At 40.7% G+C, this 21,274-nt stretch overlaps 1 protein-coding gene across 1 annotated transcript; it reads right to left on the bottom strand.

The window, feature by feature from the left end:
- Positions 1–4,068: 4,068 nt before the first annotated feature.
- On the bottom strand, positions 4,069–13,822 carry APOBEC2 (apolipoprotein B mRNA editing enzyme catalytic subunit 2). Its single transcript, XM_049765430.1, has 2 exons — positions 13,689–13,822; positions 4,069–4,612 (listed from the first exon to the last, which is right to left on the bottom strand). The coding sequence occupies exons 1-2, from the start codon at positions 13,820–13,822 to the stop codon at positions 4,069–4,071; spliced, it is 678 nt and encodes a 225-aa protein (XP_049621387.1).
- Positions 13,823–21,274: the final 7,452 nt, after the last annotated feature.

Here is a 21,274-nt window from a genome sequence, read left to right as displayed (position 1 = left end):
TGTGTTCCAGCCCTTGAGTTATCGCCACAGACCATCTTTTTTCTGCCAGTTAGATTTGAGTTTGTTTTTTTCCATGATTAGCTTTGATGATGTTTTTTGTTTTGTTTTTTGTTCGTTTTTTGGGTCATACCCAGCAGTGCTCAAGGGTTACTCCTGGCTCCACACTCAGAAATCACTCCTGGCAGGCTTGGGGGACCATATGGGATGCCGGGATTTGAACCACCATCCTCTGCATGCAAGGCAAATGCCTTACCTCCATGCCATCTCTTCGGTCCCATTTGATGATGTTTTAAATAAAATTTAGTCTATTGAAGGATTGATAGTAATTGGAATTATGAAACTCAGTAGGGATGTGATAAAGTGCTTTGCCATTTTTAGATAATCCTGGCGCCAAACTCCAGTGACCAGTCATACTTAAATCATGGGGGGGGGGAGGCATGACTTGATCATCAGATTAAGTACTTTCCCAGCAAGATGCCTAGAATTTCCTACTTCTACATAGGACTAAACTAGCCTTTTAAGAAATCGGATTTGGAAGCTAAGCAGGGTCAGGCCTGGTTGGTACTTGGATGGGAGACCGCCTGGGAATACCGGGTGCTGTAGGCTTAAAAAAAAAAAAAATAGAAGAGATGGGACTTGGACCTTATTCTGCCATCACCATAAAGTAATACCACATATTTACTATCACATATGTATCTGAACATTGCAATCCAACTATTTCTCACACTTTTATTTTCTCACACTTTTAATTGAAGTTAATTGCTTATTAACAGTTAATAAGCTTATTATAATAACAGCTTATTAATAATTGCTTATTAACACAGATACCTGTAAATGGATTTTGCTTACCTTTGGCTTCACCTTCTGCCATATCCCTTCAGAGATAAGATAAAAGCACTTCCCTTAAGTAATCTAAATATCTTTGAAGATGGTCAGGGATGCGGTTGGATATTACATGGGAGAGTTAGTATCTTATGCTGCTAAGACAAGGTCTGATTAAAGCCTCCTTTCTACTTTAAAATGTCCATGGTAGATTCACAGCCTAGGATAATCTATTTCTGGCAATGATTTAATGTCTGTGTTAATTTCTAAGCAGGCTCTTTTTTAAAAAAAAATGTGATCACAGATATCCCAAATTCAACTTCATTTCTTTTATTAATGTTGCTGTTTTTCTTAAAAAATTCAACCAACTTGACGTAAAATGTATCTTTGTTTGACATACTCAAAGATCTGCGCAGACTTGGGTCTGAGACTTTTCCTTTTAAACAACCTGTTTGAGGGAATTAGAACCTTCAGTTCCAGGGATGCCTGGTACTTTTTAAATGGGTGTCATTTCTGTCCTTCATAACCAACTTTCCTTTTTCCCAAGAGAAGCCTTACAGAAGCACAGCTTAAATGATTTACAGCTTGAAAGTGAAACTGAGTCCTTCGTAATTTGAGTCCTCTGAGGGTTGATTGGATTGGTGAATGCTGTCCATTTCCAAGTGGTATTAGGAAGTCAGGCATGTCCCAGAAGGCGAAACACATCCCTGCTGTCTCTTGAAAGCAGGCGGATCTAGTGGGAAAATAAAGCATATTACTGAATACCAGGCTGACCCCCAAAGAATGAAGACTTTTCTTTTAGAACTTGGGTTTTATAAAGAAGTTGTGTTCCTTCACAAGTCCCTGAACTTCTGCCCCATATTTTTCCTTTGGTTTCTGTTTTTCCCAGCATTAGATTTGTTTCATTTATTTTTCAGCAAGGTTCACACAAAGCCTAGGAAGAGATCCGCCTTAACTCGAGTCTGTTGAGTTAAATTCTTTTCTGTTATCAAAACAATAAGAAAGAAAATTTTCTTTAATGTCCAAATCATAGTATTTTAATTAGCAGACTTGTTCTTTTGGACTTAAAGATTTTTAACTATTTCATGCCAAAATTTTAACTTTGTATATTTTAACCTTTCTCTTATGGAACGTAAGCAGCTGAAATATAAAAAGAGAAGTATGTTAATGGGTCCAGACAATACAGTTATATTCACTAATGGAAAAAGGTTTATAATGTGAATCATGTTCCATAATATGTTATTTAAAATTTTAATTTAGAAATGGGTTTTCCTTCAAACCAATTTATCTATTTTACTTCCATTCAGATTATTATAAAAACCACTCTTCAATTATCCAAAATTAAAGACTTTTTAATCCTTCTTGCAATGCTTAATTTTTATAGCAGATTTAACTACTTAATTATTTGACTTAATAGAAGGAAAAAGCATGCATTTGCACGTGCGTGCACAACAACACATACAATCCTTGAGAGCCTACAAATTTAGGCAGCAGGAAGAAGTGGCCCATTGGCTGAAAGATGTTTAAGAAGTAAGATGGAGTGAAAATAAGCTACCCATCATCATATTGCAGAATCTATGTAGAACATAAAATTACCGTGATAATATTAACACTGCTAAGATATAAAGGCATTTTATCTTCAGAATTTTGATCTATTTGCTTTTATTACCAACACCCAAATTATTGTCTTATTTTGTCTGATCAAAATATGAATTCAGTGACTGTATTGCTTTTGTAAAAAAAAAAAAAAAAAAAAAGACTGATTTATATTTGGCTTTGGGGCCATATCCAACTGTGTTCAGGGTTTCTGGCTCTGTTTTCAGGGATCACTCCTGGCAGACTTGGGGACCATATGGAATGCTGGGGTTCAAGTCAGGGTCAGATGCATGCAAGGCAGCTGCCCTACCCACTACACTATGTCTCTTGCCCTGTGGGTCTTGCTTTTTAAAAGAAATGGTTCAGAATCATGCCTTCAAGCATTGGTGAATGCCCAGCTTGAGAATTAATTATCAAGCACCCTGTGTGAATTGCAGCAAACACCTGCCAGCATCAAGCTCCAAAACACTGATGTGTCCAAAATGTATCAATGAAGCAACATTTTTTCTTGAACGTTAGCCATGAGAGATGCCAGAATTAAATGGAATATTTTATGGAAGTATACTACTTTCATGTTTTATTGATATGTAAGCTATTCTAGAATAACAGTTGGGTGTGAGGGTGGTGAAGACTCATTCTTGGGTTACTAAGAACTCCAGTCAATCATGTATTTTATAGGGACTTCCTAACAACATTTTATGGGAGCAAACCAAATTCAGACCACAAACTAAAAGAAGAAAAAGATCATAAGGAATCCCTTACCCTCTTTCCTGAGGGTTATCAGCCTCTTTCTGTAGAAGTCTAATTTACCCTCAGCAAGAGGCCAAATTGGCCTTAATTGAGTCCTAATTATTTGCTTAAATAGCTAATCTTTATTTCCAATTCTATCTTGGTCTTCGTATCTACTTCTTAGGGGCTACTCCTGAGCTACTGCCTAATTTACGCATATCTTTTTAACCTTTTAAACAGTACTGACTGCATAGGAAGTGTTGCTATGTTCTCCCCTTATGGCATTCTGCAGAGGTCTGCACGTAAGAAATTTTACTTTATTTACATTTGCCCATTAGTCATCAGTCTTCTCATTTGAAAACACATAAGCAGAACTATTTGGAAATAAAAAAACTGCTTTGCCCTTCCTTTCCCCACCCCAAATAAAAGTTTAAGTACAAATACTTTGGGGGACTCAAAAAATAGTTGCTCCTGAGGAATTAGAAACCCACATTAAAGAATAATGGAAGGTTAAATGGAATTGGGTTGGAAGCATCTGGAATGTGGCTACTTAAATTCTCTTTGTTCAGTATCTAGTACTTTTATTACCTGAGCCTGGCTCCTGAATGTTCTCTCTCATTCAAGCATTTAGATTCCTGTCAGCCATGAATATTGCAAGCTCCAGAGATAATTTGTTATTTAAAAAAAAAAGGGGGGGGGGTCAGAGAGAAAAGGATTTAGGGAAAAAACTTGAGAACTATGGGTCTTCTAATATGCTTTTATAACAGCCCAAAGAGAAATGAAGATTCCCCCCCCCCACACACACACACACAAACATACACATACAAAAGGAAATAGACTTCAGTTCCAGTGGCTCTCTAACCTGCCACCCTAAGGGATGGTTTATATAGAGACTGGTGCCAAGACTCACGTTTGGTGTGCCTACTTAAGGATGTCTGCCAATTTCTCCTCATAGTACAGGAAGTTCTCCTGAATGTCCTCCCAGGGCTGAAAGGCCTTAGATTCGCCTTCCTCTTGCTCCACAAAATTCTGCCAGACATACTCGAAGTCCTGGGGCTTCATGATGCGGAGTCTGCAGCCAGCCTCCCTCAGCTTCCTCAGGGCTGCCTGGATCTCAGGTTCTTCCCACATAAATAGGCGTCCCACCAGGATGAGCAGGCGCAGGTTCTTGGTCTTGCCAAGGGTTCGGATGATGCGGTCAGCACAAACTGCGCAGGGGCTAGAGGAAACGTACCAGGTGACATTGTACTTCAGGGCTGGGTCAAACGTTGGCAGGACGGTGTTGAAGAAGGCTTCCTCAGCGTGAGCTGTGGCATGCTCATCCTCAAGGTAGCCCCGGGATGCCTGTACTTGGCCTCCCTTGTTCTGCACTTCTATCACGTAGCAAAGGAAGGTCTTGTTTCGTCCAGAACTGTACTCCACATTCCGGAACTGAAACTTGAAATAGTTGACTGGCAACCGTTCCCTGTAGGCCAAGGAGACAAAGGGACAGAGAAAAGAAGGATGAGTTCTAGTTCTGGGACTAACCTTCAAGGAGGTAGTGACTATTAAGAACAGTAGTTCTGAGACATTCATGTTTAGGATTAAAGTAGGCCTGGACCTAAGCAGTGATAAAAAGGCACTATAGGGTCAGAGAGAATACAAGGGTCAAGGTGTAAATACTGCTGGGTAAGACATGACACAATCTCGGAGGTTTTATCTAAAGGAGAGGATGAATCTGTATTGAGTGAACTATAATCACCTCATTTTTAAAAAGGGTCTTTAAAACACTCCACCATATATCCTACACATGACACACACATTCATTTCTAAGATGGTTAATGAGGAACCTTTCTATATATAAAGAAAAACTTAAAGGTCTTAAGCATCAGTACCTGGTGTTACACTAAATTAATTAGAACATTGAGGAGGTTCTATAGTATATTAGTATACTAGAATAGTATAGTATGTTTTGGTTTGAGGGTATAGTATACTTTGTTTTGAGGGCCACATCTGGTGATGCTCTGGACTTACTCCTGGCTTTACACTCAGGGCTCATTCCTAGCATGCTTAGGAACCATATGCAATTTGGAGGATCAAACTAGTATTGAAAAAAAGCATCTTAACCCCTACGTTATCTTGAGGCCCAGGGAAAGAAAGAGAGAGAGAGAGAGAGAGAGAGAGAGAGAGAGAGAGAGAGAGAGAGAGAGAGAGAGAGAGAGAGAGAGAGAGAGAGAGAGAGATTGTTGGGAGATCATCAAGCCCAAGATGTATGTGTATCTGTGTGTGTCTGCATTTTTAGTGTTGGGAGATCATCAAACCCCAGGCCTCAAGATACAAGGTAAAACTTCTACCAATGAACTTCTTCATCGATCCTAGCACATTATATTTTTTGTTTGGTTTATGTTTTTGTGCACACCTAACAGTACTCAGGGATTACTCCTGGCTGTGCCCTCAGTAATCTTTCCTGATAGTGCTCAGGGAAGATCCTGTGGGATGCAGGGGATTGAATCTGGCAAGCGCCTTAATTACTGAACTATCTCTCAGCCCGTGCCATATTAATTTTTTTTTTTTTTTTTTTTTTTGGTTTTTGAGTCACACCCGGCAGCACTCAGGGGTTACAGCTGGCTCTACGCTCAGAAATCACTCCTGGCAGGCTCAGGCGACCATATGGGATGTCGGGATTCAAACCACTGTTCCTCTGCATGCAAGGCAAACGCTTTACCTCCATGCTATTTCTCCAGTCCCTGTCATACTAATTTTTAAAAACTCTAGATGACCATATAGCTCCCCAAATACCAATAGGGTGTCTCTTTTGGCTCCTGATAGATTTATAACCCTATAATACAAACACTTTTATCACCCAATGTTGTCTCCATAAAATATACTAAAGAAAGATATAAGAAAAATTGTTCATGGAAGATAACTGATAATTTTAGGCTAAGTGATCCTGATTTTTAGCCAGATATTTAGAAAAGCCCTAGGTATCTGAAGTTGGGGCTTCTTAAAATTTTCATTCTGACCCCTTTGTGTCCAAGAAATTTTTTTCTTTTTATTCTTTTCTAGAAAATTTTCATGTGATCCCAGGTTTATAGGTCAATAAAATAGGTATACAGATCCAGCATTATTGTGAATAATTCATAAATTAATTTTTTATTATATTTTATTTAAACACATTGATTACATACATGATTGTGTTTGGGTTTCAGTCATGTAAAGAACACCACCCATCACCAGTGCAACATTCCCATCACCAATGTCCCAAATCTTCCTCCTCCCCACCCGACCCCCGCTCATAAATTAATTTTTAAGATTTTTCATATACCTCACATTCTATGGCATGCGGTGGGTTGGGGGCTCCTCACTCATAGTTTAAGAAGCTAGATCTGGGCCAGAGAGAACAGTGAGCAAGGCATTTGCTTTGCACTAGGCTGATCTGGGTTTGATCCCTGGCATCCTCCATAAATGTTTTCTTAGCACAGAGTAAGTCTTAAACACAGACAAGTGTGGCCCAGAACCCCTTACCTCGCCAAAGAAAAGTCCAAAGCAGCAATAAAGAAGCTAGGTCTTAACAACATTAAGCTTGATGATGACTACATCAAGGAACTTCAAGAAGGAGATGGTAGATTTAGGAATGAAAGCAACCAAGCAGGCCAGGTTTGGGGGAAGTTTGGTATTAATGAAAGACAAAAGGAGTGTGACCCAAAAAGATTGAAGGTTTTTCTTTTCTTTCTTTCTTTTTTTTTTTTTAGGGGGGAGGGCCATACCTGGATTGCTCAGGGTTTACTCCTGGTTTTGCGCTCAGGGATCACTCCTAGTAGTTCTCAGGGGACCATATGAGATCCTGAGAGTTAACCCAATTGGCTGCATGCAAGACAAGTGCCCTACTCACTGTGCTATCACTTAAGCTCCTTGAGATTTTTTATATGTATAAGTGTGTGTATATAAAGGCAACTTGTGAAGGAAGAATAAGGATATGTTAATAGGAGAGAGAAAAATGTCACAAGAAGAAATGAATACTGGATGGAGAGACTTTTTAAAAGATATAATCTTCTGTTGTACATTGTAGGACTGTAACTTAATCATGAACAACTTTATCTGTAAAAAATCTAGTATAAAAAAACCTTATAAACACAGTGCTTAAATAAAAAAATTAAAAAGAAAAAATAATATATATCTAAAACCCAAGTTAGGCTCCAGATCCAGTTCACATTTCAAGTACGATCCCACAGCACTGCTAATTAAGTTCCCTGGGGTCACGAGCCTGTGTTCTTTGCAAAACTGAAAACTAGTGAGTTAGGGCACTAGAACCAAGTGAGGACCACAAATCAGTGACTCCTAGTTTTCAGAATTACAATGAAATGGGGGCTGTAAAAATTATTATTATTAATATATATATAAATGTAAGTGTCAGGGGACAGAGGTGGTAGAGGTCTGAACTTTCTCCAGGGGCCAAACATTACAGCCATTTTATATGATATTACAAAAGCACAAGGTAGGTCTACAATGTTATGCTGACTAGTGGAAGAAAAGAGAAAAGATAGTGCAATTAATTTGCCAGCATAAGGCCTCAAGTTCAATTGCTAATACTGCAGCATGTACCAAACACATTCCAGACATCTCTGCTCTTGGAGACTGGAAACCCTCTATCATTGATCCCTGGCTCCTAAAACAATTTCTCACTGCACTACAGCCAGACATATGTACACATCATCACTAAGCACAACAACCCCTGATGAATACCACTAAAAGTCACAGAAGCAGCATAGCCAAAAGTTTTGACCCCTAGTAGCTATTGTGTGAGTACACACAACTATACTCCTGAACACTGCACTACTCCCATCAGATTCTACAGCCTGAATGTAAGTGAACAATACAACCAAAAGTGTACTCAAACTCTGGCCTGGATAGATATTGTAGAGATTAAGGTGCTTGCCTTGCACATAGCCTACCCTGATTGAATCCCCCAAATTATATATGGTCATCTAAGTACCACCAGGAGTGATTTCTGAGCAGTCAGAAGAGTAAACCCTGAGCACTTTTAGGTGTGGCCCAATTTCTCACCTATCCGAAAAAAATAAAAATAAAAGGCTATTACTAAAAAAAAAATTGCTGCCCTGAGACTAGAAAAATAGTACAGCAGTTAGGGTGGCATGTAGCAGATGTGGTTTGTTCCCCCTCTATCCTATATGGTCCTTAAGCAACATTAGGAGTAATTTTTGAGTGTAGAGCCAAGAATGATCCCTGAGCATCACCAGATGTAGCCTAAAAACTAAATAACAATAATAATAAAAGAAGTGCAGCCCTTAGCAAACACCACAGATCAGTATGTCAGCACCATGCCAGGCATATAATGTGACTTTTGGTCATAGGAGCAACAACAAAAACAAAGAGAGGGGAAGGAGAAAAATTAATTATTAAAACAATCTTTTTGCCCTAGGAGTCAACCCAAGACAAGCCATGCTTTGATCTATTTCTCCAGAGATGTGATCCAACTCCCTGAGATGTAGGGAAATCCTTGGTGTCTCAAGGCCTTGGCTTCTTAGTGATAAATAGCTGGAAGGTTCCAGAGTTGAGTAAGCTTGAGCTATTACCCTGTGGCACTCTCTAATTTCTCTATCCAAGTTTCCATGTGTTTTTCTGTCAAGTTTCCACTGTGGAGACAGATATGGTTTGAGGACCCAGGTAGTATACTTAGCTCTCTAAGCACCTCCCATTTTAGACTTATTTTTTCTTAACATTTCAGTAGAATGGGATGGAAGACCTGGCAATTGCTCTCTCTTCTTTCAATTCCTACTCAGATTAACTCTCCCTTATTAAACTCACTCACTAGACCCCTCCTAAACTCAGCAGATCAGATTGTTAAAAAGTTCTTTCACTTCTTCGAGTTACATGTTCCTCTCAAAACACAAAGCTACCTTTTTCATAAAAAATCATTTTACCTCTTTAAGGGCTTTTCCCCCCACCCAGGATCTTGTCTTTCCCACCCCCAAATCTAATCCATAGTCCCCTGTATGGTGGATTCTCAGATGAAACAGGACTATTCACAGGTGCTTGTTGGATTTAGAAATGTCAAACTGCCTCTGTATGTTCCTTTGGGATACCTTCTGAAATTCCCAAAGTATGAGTCCAAATGTATAACACAAGCATTGTCTGTGTGATAGCCCATTTAAGAGTATGATTTCATCTTACTTTGCAGTTACAGATCAACTGGATGGTCTGAGCCCACTGTTTTGCAATCCCTTATAAGCTTTGACATTTCCTCCTTCTCCTCCTATTCTCTAAACAGGAAGAAAGGACTCAGAGAAACGAAGAAAGCTTCCAATCCTTCTAGCCAGTAGTCCCACCACTGACTCTGTCCCTTATTAAGGACCTAGGAACAAAGTGCTTGTGGAAAGGGAATGCAAAGTGAAGGAAAGTTTATCTTGCTCAGAGGTTAAAATTGCTTGGTAGATAGTGAGTCTCTTGTTCTTGCAGAAGGTACTTAGAGGACAAATAAGGTTCTCTGAATCTCCTACTGACTCAAGTAGCCAGGCTCTGAGGAAAACCAGGGGACAGAAATGGTAGAGGTATGAACTTTCTCCAGGGGCCAATTATATATGATATTACAAAATATAGCCATTATATATATATATATATATTACAAAAGCACAAGGTAAGTCTACAATGTTATGCCGACTAGTGGAAGAAAAGATAAACATTTCTTCTATAAACACAATGCCTTTTCTCCTCTTCCTAGCATGATGACTACTTCGACCTATATTCCATTACTCCCATCTTCAATAGGTATCCTGCAGCCCAAGTGGGATGTGTGGATACAATTAGTTGTGATGTACTCAGAAGTAAAATGCTAATGGTAGATTTCATCATTAGGACTTGCAGAAACCAGCATCATTTCCCCTGACAATATCTTTAAACTTTATTTCCTCGTCCTTTCTGGGCATGCACATTTCTTCTCCTTGATTCAACTTACTTGATGTGGCCATCATTTAAATAGGCAATTGAGAATACCACTATCTAGAAAAACATGGGAAAATGCTCTGCTTGATGGAGGCAGATAAATGTCAAGTAAGAAGCCAAATAAATGTTAATTACATATTTTACTCACTTTTGTATTATGAAATATTTGCATCTCCTAAGCATATAGCTACTCCATAGAAGGAAGCAATCTGGAGGGCAAGAGGAGGTGGTCCAAGATGAAACACTTGTGCCAACATAGTCAGGGAGAGGAAAATTCACTCATAGCTAGCTGGTGACTCTTTCCAGCTTTCCTTACTCTATCTTTTAGGGATATTTCCAAAGTTGCTGCTGTAAAATGAGAATGGTTGGAATAGTAAAGTGGAGTTCTAACAGAGGGCAGGAGGGGCTTGTGACACTGGTATCAAAGGAACTTTACTCCTCTTGATCCTTCTCTAAACCCTGCCTCTCTTCTTTCTGTTCCTCAAGTAGCCAGGAAAAACTTCTGGTTACTGAAAAAGGGGATTGAAAAAGGATCTCCTGCTCTTACTAGCCCTTTTGATAGCAGGATAGACTTTATGCAAGCACAGACACTACACAACTAGACACAAGGACAATCACACAGCAAAGAGTCCTAAAAGGCCTCAAAGCCACTCAATACTGGAATGTAAAGATGGGGTAACAAGCACTTTTGGGCCCCAGAGTTTTCTGTAACAGGGAGTTCTCTCCCCTGACTAGCATTATGGGGTCTTCATAGATTCCTTTTATTTTCTTTTTTTTGCTCATATATGCCAGTCATGCACACCACCAGTAAAACACATGCCCACATCACTTCATAAACTCTGAATTTCTCTCTTCAAGAAACCCACCCAGGAAATAATTCCCAGTCCTAATGCTGAGCAGAGAGAATATCAATCAGTACTCATTCATTCACAAATATTTTAGCACCTATTATGAGTTAAGTGCTATTATTGATTTAATATGCAATTAGTAAATTATTTCCATTACTAAATATTGTGGACTCTGAAGACTTTATTGATCACTTTCATATTGCAAGGTGGCAGCCTGGAGTCAATAAATCTGGTGCTCACATCTTACTACAATTTATAACTTCAGGTCAATTATTCATCCCTCTCAAAATTGGTTCCATATCTTAAAAGGGGTATAATTATTTAACCCTTCAGATTTTGGAAAACAATTAATTTTCAAAAAGTTAAAGCTGGACATTTTCTTCTCTGGATTTCAAATATGACCCCTCAGAATTTAATTCTAAACAGTCCAAATCTGATCCGTTTTATGTTCCTCTGATTTTCAATGATATGCTCTTTCTGATAACAGAAAAGCCTACTTTCTAAAATTTACTTGATTTCTCTAAATACTCCCAATGTGAAGATTAAAAAAAATGTTTTAAAACCCTATGAAGTTCTTGAATGCAAAGTGTAAAGGAACTAATATAATCCATCATCAGACTATTGAGCTGCTGTGTTAAACAAGTTTTCAACACTTTCTACACTTATTTTTTAAAAATCTTCTATGTTCACTTTCTCTTTCTCACTCTGTTAAAAACCAGAATTATAATAAGTAGGGCATCCCATTCCTTATTTCTACCAGAAAGTCCCTCTTTATATTTTTCTGTGTCCTAAAAAGCAATCCTACAAGTTCAAAGGCCAAATCTAAGGAATGTTATAGAGTATTTCATCTCTGGTGGAAGTGAAAGCCAGAAGAGAACTATTTTATAAACCCATTTGTTTCTAGAGCACTAGAGTTTCGGGATAAACTCTTCCCCTGCTCTGTCCCTCCACAGACACAGTCACACTTGTGGGCTATTTTAAGCTTTCTGTTTACTAGGAGGTGTCTAAGAGACAGATTGCTACAGCTGTTATTTGTGGCCAGGAATCTCTCAGGGCTCTCAGAGTGCCCCACTGTGTCTCTATTTCTGAGCTTCACTATCTCATAGATGGAGCCAGGAGGAGCTCAGTTTGGGAAACCTAGGACCAGAATGCGTGACTTCAGTGGAAAGGATGACCCTGGGCTGGAATCTTAAAAGTTGACACACCCTGAGTCTATGGCCTTTGGCAAGATTTCCACAACCCAGACTTCAGTTTCCCTATTTATGGAAATGATAAGTCTCTCCTAGCATGGTGTTGAGGGTTAAATGAACTCATGGTTGCCAAAGAAAAAGGTGATGATTTAGCTCTGGATAAATGTAAGTTACATCAGAGAATTTATTCTTTAAGGATTCACCATCTTTGCATTCTATGCAAATTTAGTTCAACAAATGCAGCTTTATCCTGGTCTGAACATCCCCTACTTCTCGGCTGCACAGATCATAACACACACAAAATAGAGTGTCTACCCAAGCCTCTATGTGTGAGTGGGGACAGTATGAACGTACTGGCTGAAGTGTTAGAGAAATGCTCTCCTTTTTTTGCTACAGGGTTGAGAATCTAGCCTTTCCAATCTGGTGTCTGAGGATCTTCCCATGTTATTATGAATTTGTGCCCTGCTGCTTCTTTAATTCTAGGATAAGGGCCCTTAGTTTGTTGGACAAGTTCGGATACTCTTTTCTATTTTTTTTTTTAGAAAAATAAATAAAATAGAGGACAGAGAAGAAGGAAAGGGTGCTGACTTAATTTTATCCCTAAAGATGGCATAATTTGGACTAGACAGAGGCATGCTGCACATGGTCCTTTCCTGGAAGTTTTAACCCCTTGTTTTTGGGTTCTAGTTTTTCAAGGCTGAAGTGGGAAAGTTTGAATATTACCTCTGTCCAGAAACTTCAATGTAGCCTGAGTTAGTTGTATAGGAATTTCTCTTTCCCTTAGTGAAGTCTAAGAAAAGATCCAACAAGAAAAAAGTACTTCTCTCTCAGCCCTAGGGTAGGATGGTCATATCTTTACGGTTTTAGGATAGTCTACTCCTGATATAAGGTCTGAAGAGAGAGCAGAGAAATCCAAATGGTGAAACAGCTCATTCAAGAACCAAGAAGAAATTATTAGGCTGGGAGACTATAGTGAAATGTGCCAAGGTCATTCAGGCCTTTAACAAACACCTTGGGACTGAATAACCTTTATGCAGACACAGCATTGACTTCATACAAGTGCTGAGGGATGATTTTATTCTCTGGGTCATTGTTTCTGAGGATCAATTTCACCTAACCCTGATTTGAGGGGGCAAGGCATCAATCTGAGGGGCTGGAGCAATAGTATAATGGATAGGGCATTAGCCTTGCACATGACTGACCCAGGCTTCATCCCTGGCATCCCTTATGATTCTCTGAGCTCACCAGGAGTAATTCTTGAGTGCAGAGCCAGAAGTCACCCTTGAACATAGGGTGTAGATCCCAAACAAAGAAAACCTCCAAAACAAACAAATAAAACACACACACACACACACACACACACACACACACACACACACACACACACACACAATATCAACCTGAGAAAAATGAGACTTCCTTCATGTTCTCTGCAGTCCCCTCTATACACAACCTCTGAGATTGTGGCTAACCTTGTCCCGTTAGTCTTCCATTTTTAATACTTCCTGTGTCTGCGGAGTCCCTACTTACAAGAAGATCCCTGGCAGCCACCCCCAGTTCTCACCCTGTGACGATCTCAAAAGGCGGCAGATCAATCAGCTCCTTAAGCTTCTCAGGATCCTCCAAGTTCTCCAGCTCCTCCCCATTTTGAGAAGCAGACGCTGCTGCGGCCTGAGAAGCCTCTTCCTTCTGAGCCATGGATGGGTTGTGGCTCAAGAGTCACTGAGAACTGAGATGTGGCAGGTCCAGCCAGAGCCTAGCAGCAGAGACCCAGGCAGCTGTCAGCAGCTAAATGTGGCTGGGGATAACCGGCAGGGCAGGCAAGGATTAGTGTTCTCAGTCCTGGGCCCCTAGCTTTATAACCAGAGCCTTTTGCCCCACCCACAGGCCTTCACTTCTATCTTTTTTTAATTGAGTGACGGATGGTGCTCAGGTGGGGGGTGCAACGAATGGAAAATCTGGCCATTAGTATCCCTTATTTATCAGTAGGCAAAGACAGGAAGTTGGCAGTGGGAATGGTTTGTCCTGCTCTCTTGTCGCTGTTCCTCCACCGTCTTGCACGTATATTCATATTCTGTCTTTCTCCTTCTCTATTATCACTTTTCTGTTTTTCACTCAGTTTTGTTAGTGCTTATGAAGATGATTGTAGAAAGAATCTCAGTATAGGCAGCCTGACATTCCTTAGTGAAAGCTCTCTCAGGGGCTTCTGTTGATCGGGGAGGGTGGAATGGGGTGACAGACTCTGATGAGTTCATCTGGGAGAAATATGGGTTCAAGAAAGGGGGACTGGTTGGGAAGGAATGAGAACTGCCAATTAGAAATAAACTGAGGAGTTTGTTGTGGACTCATAGGCTATCTCAGATCAACTGGGTGTGGCCACTAGGAGCAGGACTGGCATTTGCTAAGCTGGTAGCTTCAGAAATAGGCCAGGCAGTTTGTCTAGACTTGGGAAATTAAATTTAGTGGTCTAAAAAGTTTTGGGATGCAATCAATGTATATCATTCCTGTATTGCACTTAGGAAACAGACTTCTAGAAAGGTTAATGGTCTTGTTTAGGGGGAGAAAACCCATAAGTAACAACTAGGATTGACCTCTAGAGGATTTTTACTCCAGAGATGAATCATTTGAAGTCCATCTCCATACTATTCTTGCCCCCACTGATTTGGGACTTGGCTAATGGACAAGGTAAGTTCTCCTTGTGGTCTAGTGGTAGTCCTAAGAGCAAAGGAGAAAGCAGGGAAGGGGCTGGTGCCATTGGGTGGGATTTTTTTTTTGAGAGAGAGAGAGAGAGAGAGAGAGAGAGAGAGAGAGAGAGAGAGAGAGAGAGAGAGAGAGAGAGAGAGAGAGAGAGAGAGAAGGAGGAAGGGAGAGAGAGGTTTAGCATGGAGATTCCCCTGAGGAGAAAAATTGAGATTCTACACTTCAGGTTGAGATATAGGAAAATTATCAAAACAGACTATATCAGAATAACTTTTTATAGGGTGGTTAGGAAGGAAGGACTTTCAAGAAGAGAGACTTCTAAAGGAGGTGAAGCAAATGATCACAAAAATCTCTATGGAGAAAGTGATTTAAGAGAAGACAAGAGCCTTCCTGGAGAGACCAAGAAACTAGCTAGCCCAAGGAGATGAGGTCAGAGAATCAAACAAGAAGAAGGCTGGATCATATAGACAGACAAATCTTGAATGTTTGTTCATTTATTTTGGGGGTGCATATTTTGAGTTTACATATGGCAGTGCTCAGAAGTCATCCTGATTCTAAGGTCACTCAGGGGTCATTCCCAGCAGTCCCTGGTGTAATCTATGCTTTGCTGGTGATTTCATCCACCACATGCAAGGCAAATGCTTAATGTCTATATTGACTCTTTAATACCAATTTTCAAGTTTTTCAAATGGAGAAAATCTCTGGTGTTTGAGAAATAAGGTTTGATTTTGAGTGAGTTGGAAGCCATTGTCTTGCATAGATGAAACCCATTATTTGACTTATATTTTTTATCACATCAGCCAGTCTGACAGTCCAGTGGAAAGGAAGGAGCAGAGTATCAACAAAAAGCCTACATATACCTCTAGGAAATAATGTAGATGGGTGAGAAGGTAACAGAGAGCCACAATAATTCCTGAGCTAGGTGAATCTAGGTGGTTTCTGTAGTTCACATGACATTTTTTTTGTATGAAGTAGTTCAAACTATTTAGAAAAATTCTCCAGGCAAGTAAAGTGTAGGGCTAGACATACAGATTAAAAATAAAGGAGTGATAAACATTAGGCAACTAGTCTGAATGTAGCTGCCAATGAGATTGGTGGCAGTGAGAAAGCAGGGAATCCTGTCATGACTAAAGAATAGGAAATAGGAGGTCTTGCAAGTTTGGAACACTCTTCTCTAGAGCATACTGAGCTGCATGAATAAGAGGCCTAACCATTTTGTTTAACCTTGTATCAAGTACTAGCTCATTTATTCAGTCATACTTACTGACTATATCCTTTTATTCATTCCCTCAAATGTCCAGTGCATACAATAAACAATCCTGTCACACTACTCAGTAGGTTCATTAGCAGATCACTTTTATCTGGGAACTATTTTTCTCAGCATATATATTATATATGTTATATATTGTATACTTACATATAAATTATATTATAAATTATATAATATAATTGTATATTATATAAATTATACATATTATATATATTCTCAGCAATCTCCACAGCATATAAAGTATAGGGTAGAAGCAATAATACCTGTGCCAGTCACACACACACACACACACACACACACACACACACACAAGTGATAGCAGATACATAGTAAAACACTCACATCACTTTATCATAACACAACCTTTGCATATAAAAAATTTCTTTCATTTGACCAACACCTTTCAAGAACTCTGATGTACCAGCAGTGTAATAAGTACCAAGAAAATTGAGATAAATGAGGTGTTGCTTTACCAGAAGTCACATATCTTATTTTTATTTTATCTTATAGTATTATATATTAATTTTATTATATTATAGTATTTTAAATAAAAGTCAAATACTCTCAGCACCCCTGCAAACTTGGTAACATTCTGACTCTGCACTTAGGACTGGGGTCAGTAGGGATAAACAATGGGGTTAGGGAGCTCCCAACTTTACGACATTTGAGACATGTATCTGGCACTCAAGAGTGTGTGTTTTCTCACTGATTCAACATAGGTATTGTATATGTACCTAGTCTCTGGTGTTGTAAACTAGGGACCTGCAGATCATAAAGGTGAAATGATGGGCTCAAGTCCCTAAGGAATGTGAGGTCAGGTCTTTTGAGTCCAAGATCTTATTTCCAGGCTTGCATCCCACTAGCTCTGGTAAACACATCTCTAGAGCATTATTAGTGTTTATCCTCTCCCATGGCTTCAGTGATGTGCTTGGATTAACCAAATTCTTTCAGAGAATGAAAGGAAAAGGAATCCTTTCACTGTCTATTCCCCTGTGGGAAGGGATTCTTCCCTTGGGGTAGCTTTGTATTTTGGCTGGTGTGTATAACCCTGAATCAGGAAGGGAAAATCCATCTTCATATCCCCTTTCAGCCATTTATTCTTGGCTGAATGCCCTCATCCCGCCTCCAGCACCTCTAGATCTCAGTGTTCCCTCCAGTAACACAAGCTGAGTGATAGCTTTCAACTCTAGGTTAGCCAAAGAGGTGAATATGAGGAAGCATAACTGGCTGGAGAATATCTCCAGGGGAGAAGGAGCTGAGAGGCAGAAGGGTCCTGTCTCTGAGTGACCTTGGCAGATAATATAGACTGGTCTTCAGACCACCTTCTCACCGAGAAGCCAACCCTCTTGCTCCTACCACCCTGGTTTATGCTTTTTCCTTTGAAACTTGGCATAGAACCCTACACTGATGACAGACAGCTTCCTTTTCCATTTTTATTGCTTATTTCTACCCCCACCCCTCCCCACCTGCCATCCCTGGAGGCCCTCTGACTGAACTGGTGCTGACTATTTATGGCACCTCCTGGGGGCCTGAATTCCTGCCTGGTCCCAGGGTCTCCTTTCCAAGTCAGGCCAGTATCCCCTGCAGGCCCCAGAGTGCAGCAGTTAATCTGTGGGATCAGGAGCCAGGAACTTGCCTCCTCTTTTAGCAGCTGCTGCTGTGCTTGATTTGGGGCTGAAATCCCCTGGACCCCACAGTGGCACAATTGGGCAACTTTCTACAGGGCTTCCCTCTCATAGCGAAGGAAATTAGGAAATAGTGATCTGGTTCAAGGTTACACGAGGAGTATATGGGGTGTGGGGTCTGGAATGTCAGCTCCCTTGGCTTCATGAGATACCACCTGAAATTCAGTAGCAGGGAGTCACCATTCCTGTTGTCCTGATCAGAGGCCAGACCTACTCTGCACAGATAGCATAAATGAATTCATACTTCACAAGGAAGTTGTTAAGGACCTTATATTACTGTTGTCTTTTCATGTGCGTGAAGATTGTAGACCAATGAGATTCAGAGACCTGCCAAACATCCCACTGCTGGTGTCACAGAAGTTGGCACTTGCTGTGAGCCAATTCTGTTGCAGTCTTCAGCGCCTGCAAACAGATCCTTCGTGGAGTTCGGGAAAAAATTCCACGGGGAGAGAGTGGGCACACGGAATGGCGAATGACGGAACAATATTGTAGAAATGAATGAGACCACACAGATTGCATGGGGACTTACGTCTGAAAAGACGAAGACAAATTTATTTTTTGAGCTGGCTGCTTTTAAAAGGTTGAGGCAGGGTGCAAATTCTTGACATCAAAGAAAATGGGAGAAGAATGGAGGACCCTGGCTTAAATTAGCATATTAAAGAACCGATACTGAAGGTGAAAAGGCAGTTTCTGTTGGGCTTGCGTTGTTTTGGGTAGAAGGGAAACAGGTAATTTTCAGGGAAGTGGGAAGAGAGAGAAAATGTTTTAGAGTTTTGGGGGAAAACTGAAAATTACCTTGTTTTGAGTAAACAGGGGAAAACTGAAAATTGCTTTACTATGAGCTAAGTTTTGGGAAAAACCTGATCTTGGCGCCAAAGTAGCAAAAATTACAAGGAGCTGTTAAGTGGGAGACTTTTGGCGGGATTTGTACTGTCCTCCTTTGTTAGAAAGAATTTACTAAGGCCTGATTTTTAATATTGGTTAAAAATAAAGAGAGAGATAGTTACAGCCACTTTTGGAATTATGGCCAAACAATCCATGCAAAGGGTCAACTGATTTTGACTGCTCTAAGCGGGCCTTTTTGGCAAATAATTCCTTTTCAGGAGAGCACTATACCTTCTGGTGTGTGCCCCTCCTGAGTGGGATGTGGCAGGCACTCCTGGAGACCAGCTCTTTATCATTTTTTGTTTAGTCCCTCTTGCTGGCAGGATCTCTGAGTTCAGGCTCTGACGTAAAGGTGGAAAGAGAGAGCCTACGATGAGAAATGTTTTCAGGAGCTAACACTCTGGAAGCAATGAGCCAAGGATGGAGACACATGCATACATGCATGTTTCTATGTGTATGAAGTACATTTCTGTATGTGTGCTTGAGTAGTGGGTATAGGTATAAAAAGATCAGATAACTGTGAATTGGAATAGAAAGTAAAGGGGAAGTGTCTCTCTCATGAGTCTGTAGGCCGCAACTCCCTCCAGCCCCAGTGAGGGTGGTAATGGCTGATGACTTGAAGGAGTTGGTTCAGGACCATGATAAATCATACTGATTTTCCATGTCCCATTTGTCACAGTCATTTCAGTAAAGATCAGAGGTTCTTGGAGGTAGCTGAGGAGGAGGGCACAAGGTCAGGCATGGTGATTTCTTGTATCTGGGCCAGATGCAGCGGTGCTCACAAGGAGGAGGAGAGGAGAGAATCCAGGAGGAGGAGAGAATCCAGGAGGGGGCGAGTGGAAAGTAGAGCCTCACTAGGGGAAGGTTTCAATTTGCACTTTGTGAAAGAAGACACCTGAGAGCATGTTGATGGAGGATGGAGGGGGTGTTTTCTACTGTGACAGGTGGGACCCCAACAGTGCGTTGCCCAGACACCCAATCTGCATGTTTCCTAAAGCTTGGTCACTACCGAGACGAGGTACACAAACAACAGGCCTTAGACTCTGGGCTCCCCCTAGGTGGCAGAAACCTGCCTGCTCTGGCAACTATTCTGTTTACATAAACACAACCAGTTTAGAATCCTTGCTAGGTAGTGGGGAGGGGGCCAAGGGTTTCCCAGAGTCTAAGTCTAAAGAAAGAACTAGAATTTCAAGGCCTGGGCTTCAAGATCCTCTGGTGTGGGATATAACATTTCTTTGACTGAAATTTCTTTGAGCAGAAATTGGTGCTCAGGACTATCCATGACATGAGACTTTAGTCCTGGCTACCAAAGCCCTCCATGTCAGCAGTCAGTCTAGCTGTGCAGCTGGAACTTAGGGATTTTTGAGGAAAGAGATCCGAAAAGAATCATGCACATTAACATGATTAATGGTGTTTCTTTTTAGAGAGGTGTTTGCTGGGCCAAAGAACACACTAGAGAAAGAGAGAAACTTAGCAAACAGCTTTGTAGGGAATTTTGGCTTTTAGAACAAGAATTGCCAGGCAGTAGTGCAGGCAGAGAGGGTGGAGACTTTCCTGGTGTTTGGGGCATATTCATCTAGGCATCTCATTTTTTATGGCTTGAGGATTTCAAAGATAATGATATTGGATTGAAGGATGTGGCTAAAGGGGCATCATGGTGGGTTCTGCTTGACCAAATGAGGTATTTCAGAGTATGAACCCCAGAAGAGGAAGCCTATAAAGTTAAACATCCTAGAAAACTTGGTATGGAGAAAGGGCCTTGGTGTGCTCAACCTGATAAGAGAAAAGTTTAGATATGAAGCCTCCAAGGGAGGGTTTGTTAGCTTTGGTGGTGCATCCCTGGTGAGGATCTGTAATACAATAAATGACGGAGGTATCAAATTTGTTTTCTAAAGCTATAAGTAATGGGAACTTTGGGAATGACTCTGAAACTGGAGGTGGATTCTGGGGAACTATAGTCATGGAAAAGAGATTTTGAAGCCTTGACTCAGTCCTGACAAACCTTACCCTCCACAGTGCAGTGTCTTGATTTTACCCTAGGTGGGAGGGACCAGGGTTGCACAGAAGTAATAGCCTATGCCTATATTCTGGCCCCTCTCATCCTGTTAAGCAAACTTAGTCTATAGGTTAGATAGTCACCAGTCTGACACATGGCTTGGTGGACCACTACTGAGCAGATTCTGACAAAATGAGAAGGAAGTGTTTGGGGAAGAGAGAAGGTGTTAGGACACAGTAAAATAACATGTTTATGGAATTACTGTTTTACCTGGTGAGGAGGATTCCTATCTCTCAGCTACAGAGGAGGTGCTCTGAAAAACCAAATAAACACTAATCTCTGCCCCAACCATCAAAGGGAATCATATTCAGCCACCATGTGCTCCCTCAGAGGCAAATGGATAAACACTGAACACACGATTAGGATGGTGGCATTTTTAGACCAGTTGGCAAAGACAGGAGGCATCTCTGGCTTTCTCTACTTATGTTTCACCTAAAGTAAGGAGTGACTGAGAGCACTGTAGGAGATGTGTAGGCTAAAGGCAAAGGGCCTGAGCAAGTTGAAAGGCAGAACTTAAAAGGCTCCTGGTAAGAAACTAGAGAACTGATGCAGGG

The sequence above is a fragment of the Suncus etruscus genome, chromosome 18 (assembly GCF_024139225.1).
Source record: "Suncus etruscus isolate mSunEtr1 chromosome 18, mSunEtr1.pri.cur, whole genome shotgun sequence".
NCBI classification, from domain to species: domain Eukaryota; kingdom Metazoa; phylum Chordata; class Mammalia; order Eulipotyphla; family Soricidae; genus Suncus; species Suncus etruscus.
This window is presented reverse-complemented; position numbering and strand designations above follow the sequence as displayed.

Coding starts and splice junctions, on each gene's coding strand:
- APOBEC2 (XM_049765430.1), bottom strand. CDS start 13,822: ATGGCTCAGAAGGAAGAGGCTTCTCAGGCCGCAGCAGCGTCTGCTTCT. Junction 4,613..13,688: donor CCTTTTGAGATCGTCACAGG/GTGAGAACTGGG, acceptor CTTGGCCTACAG/GGAACGGTTGCCAGTCAACT.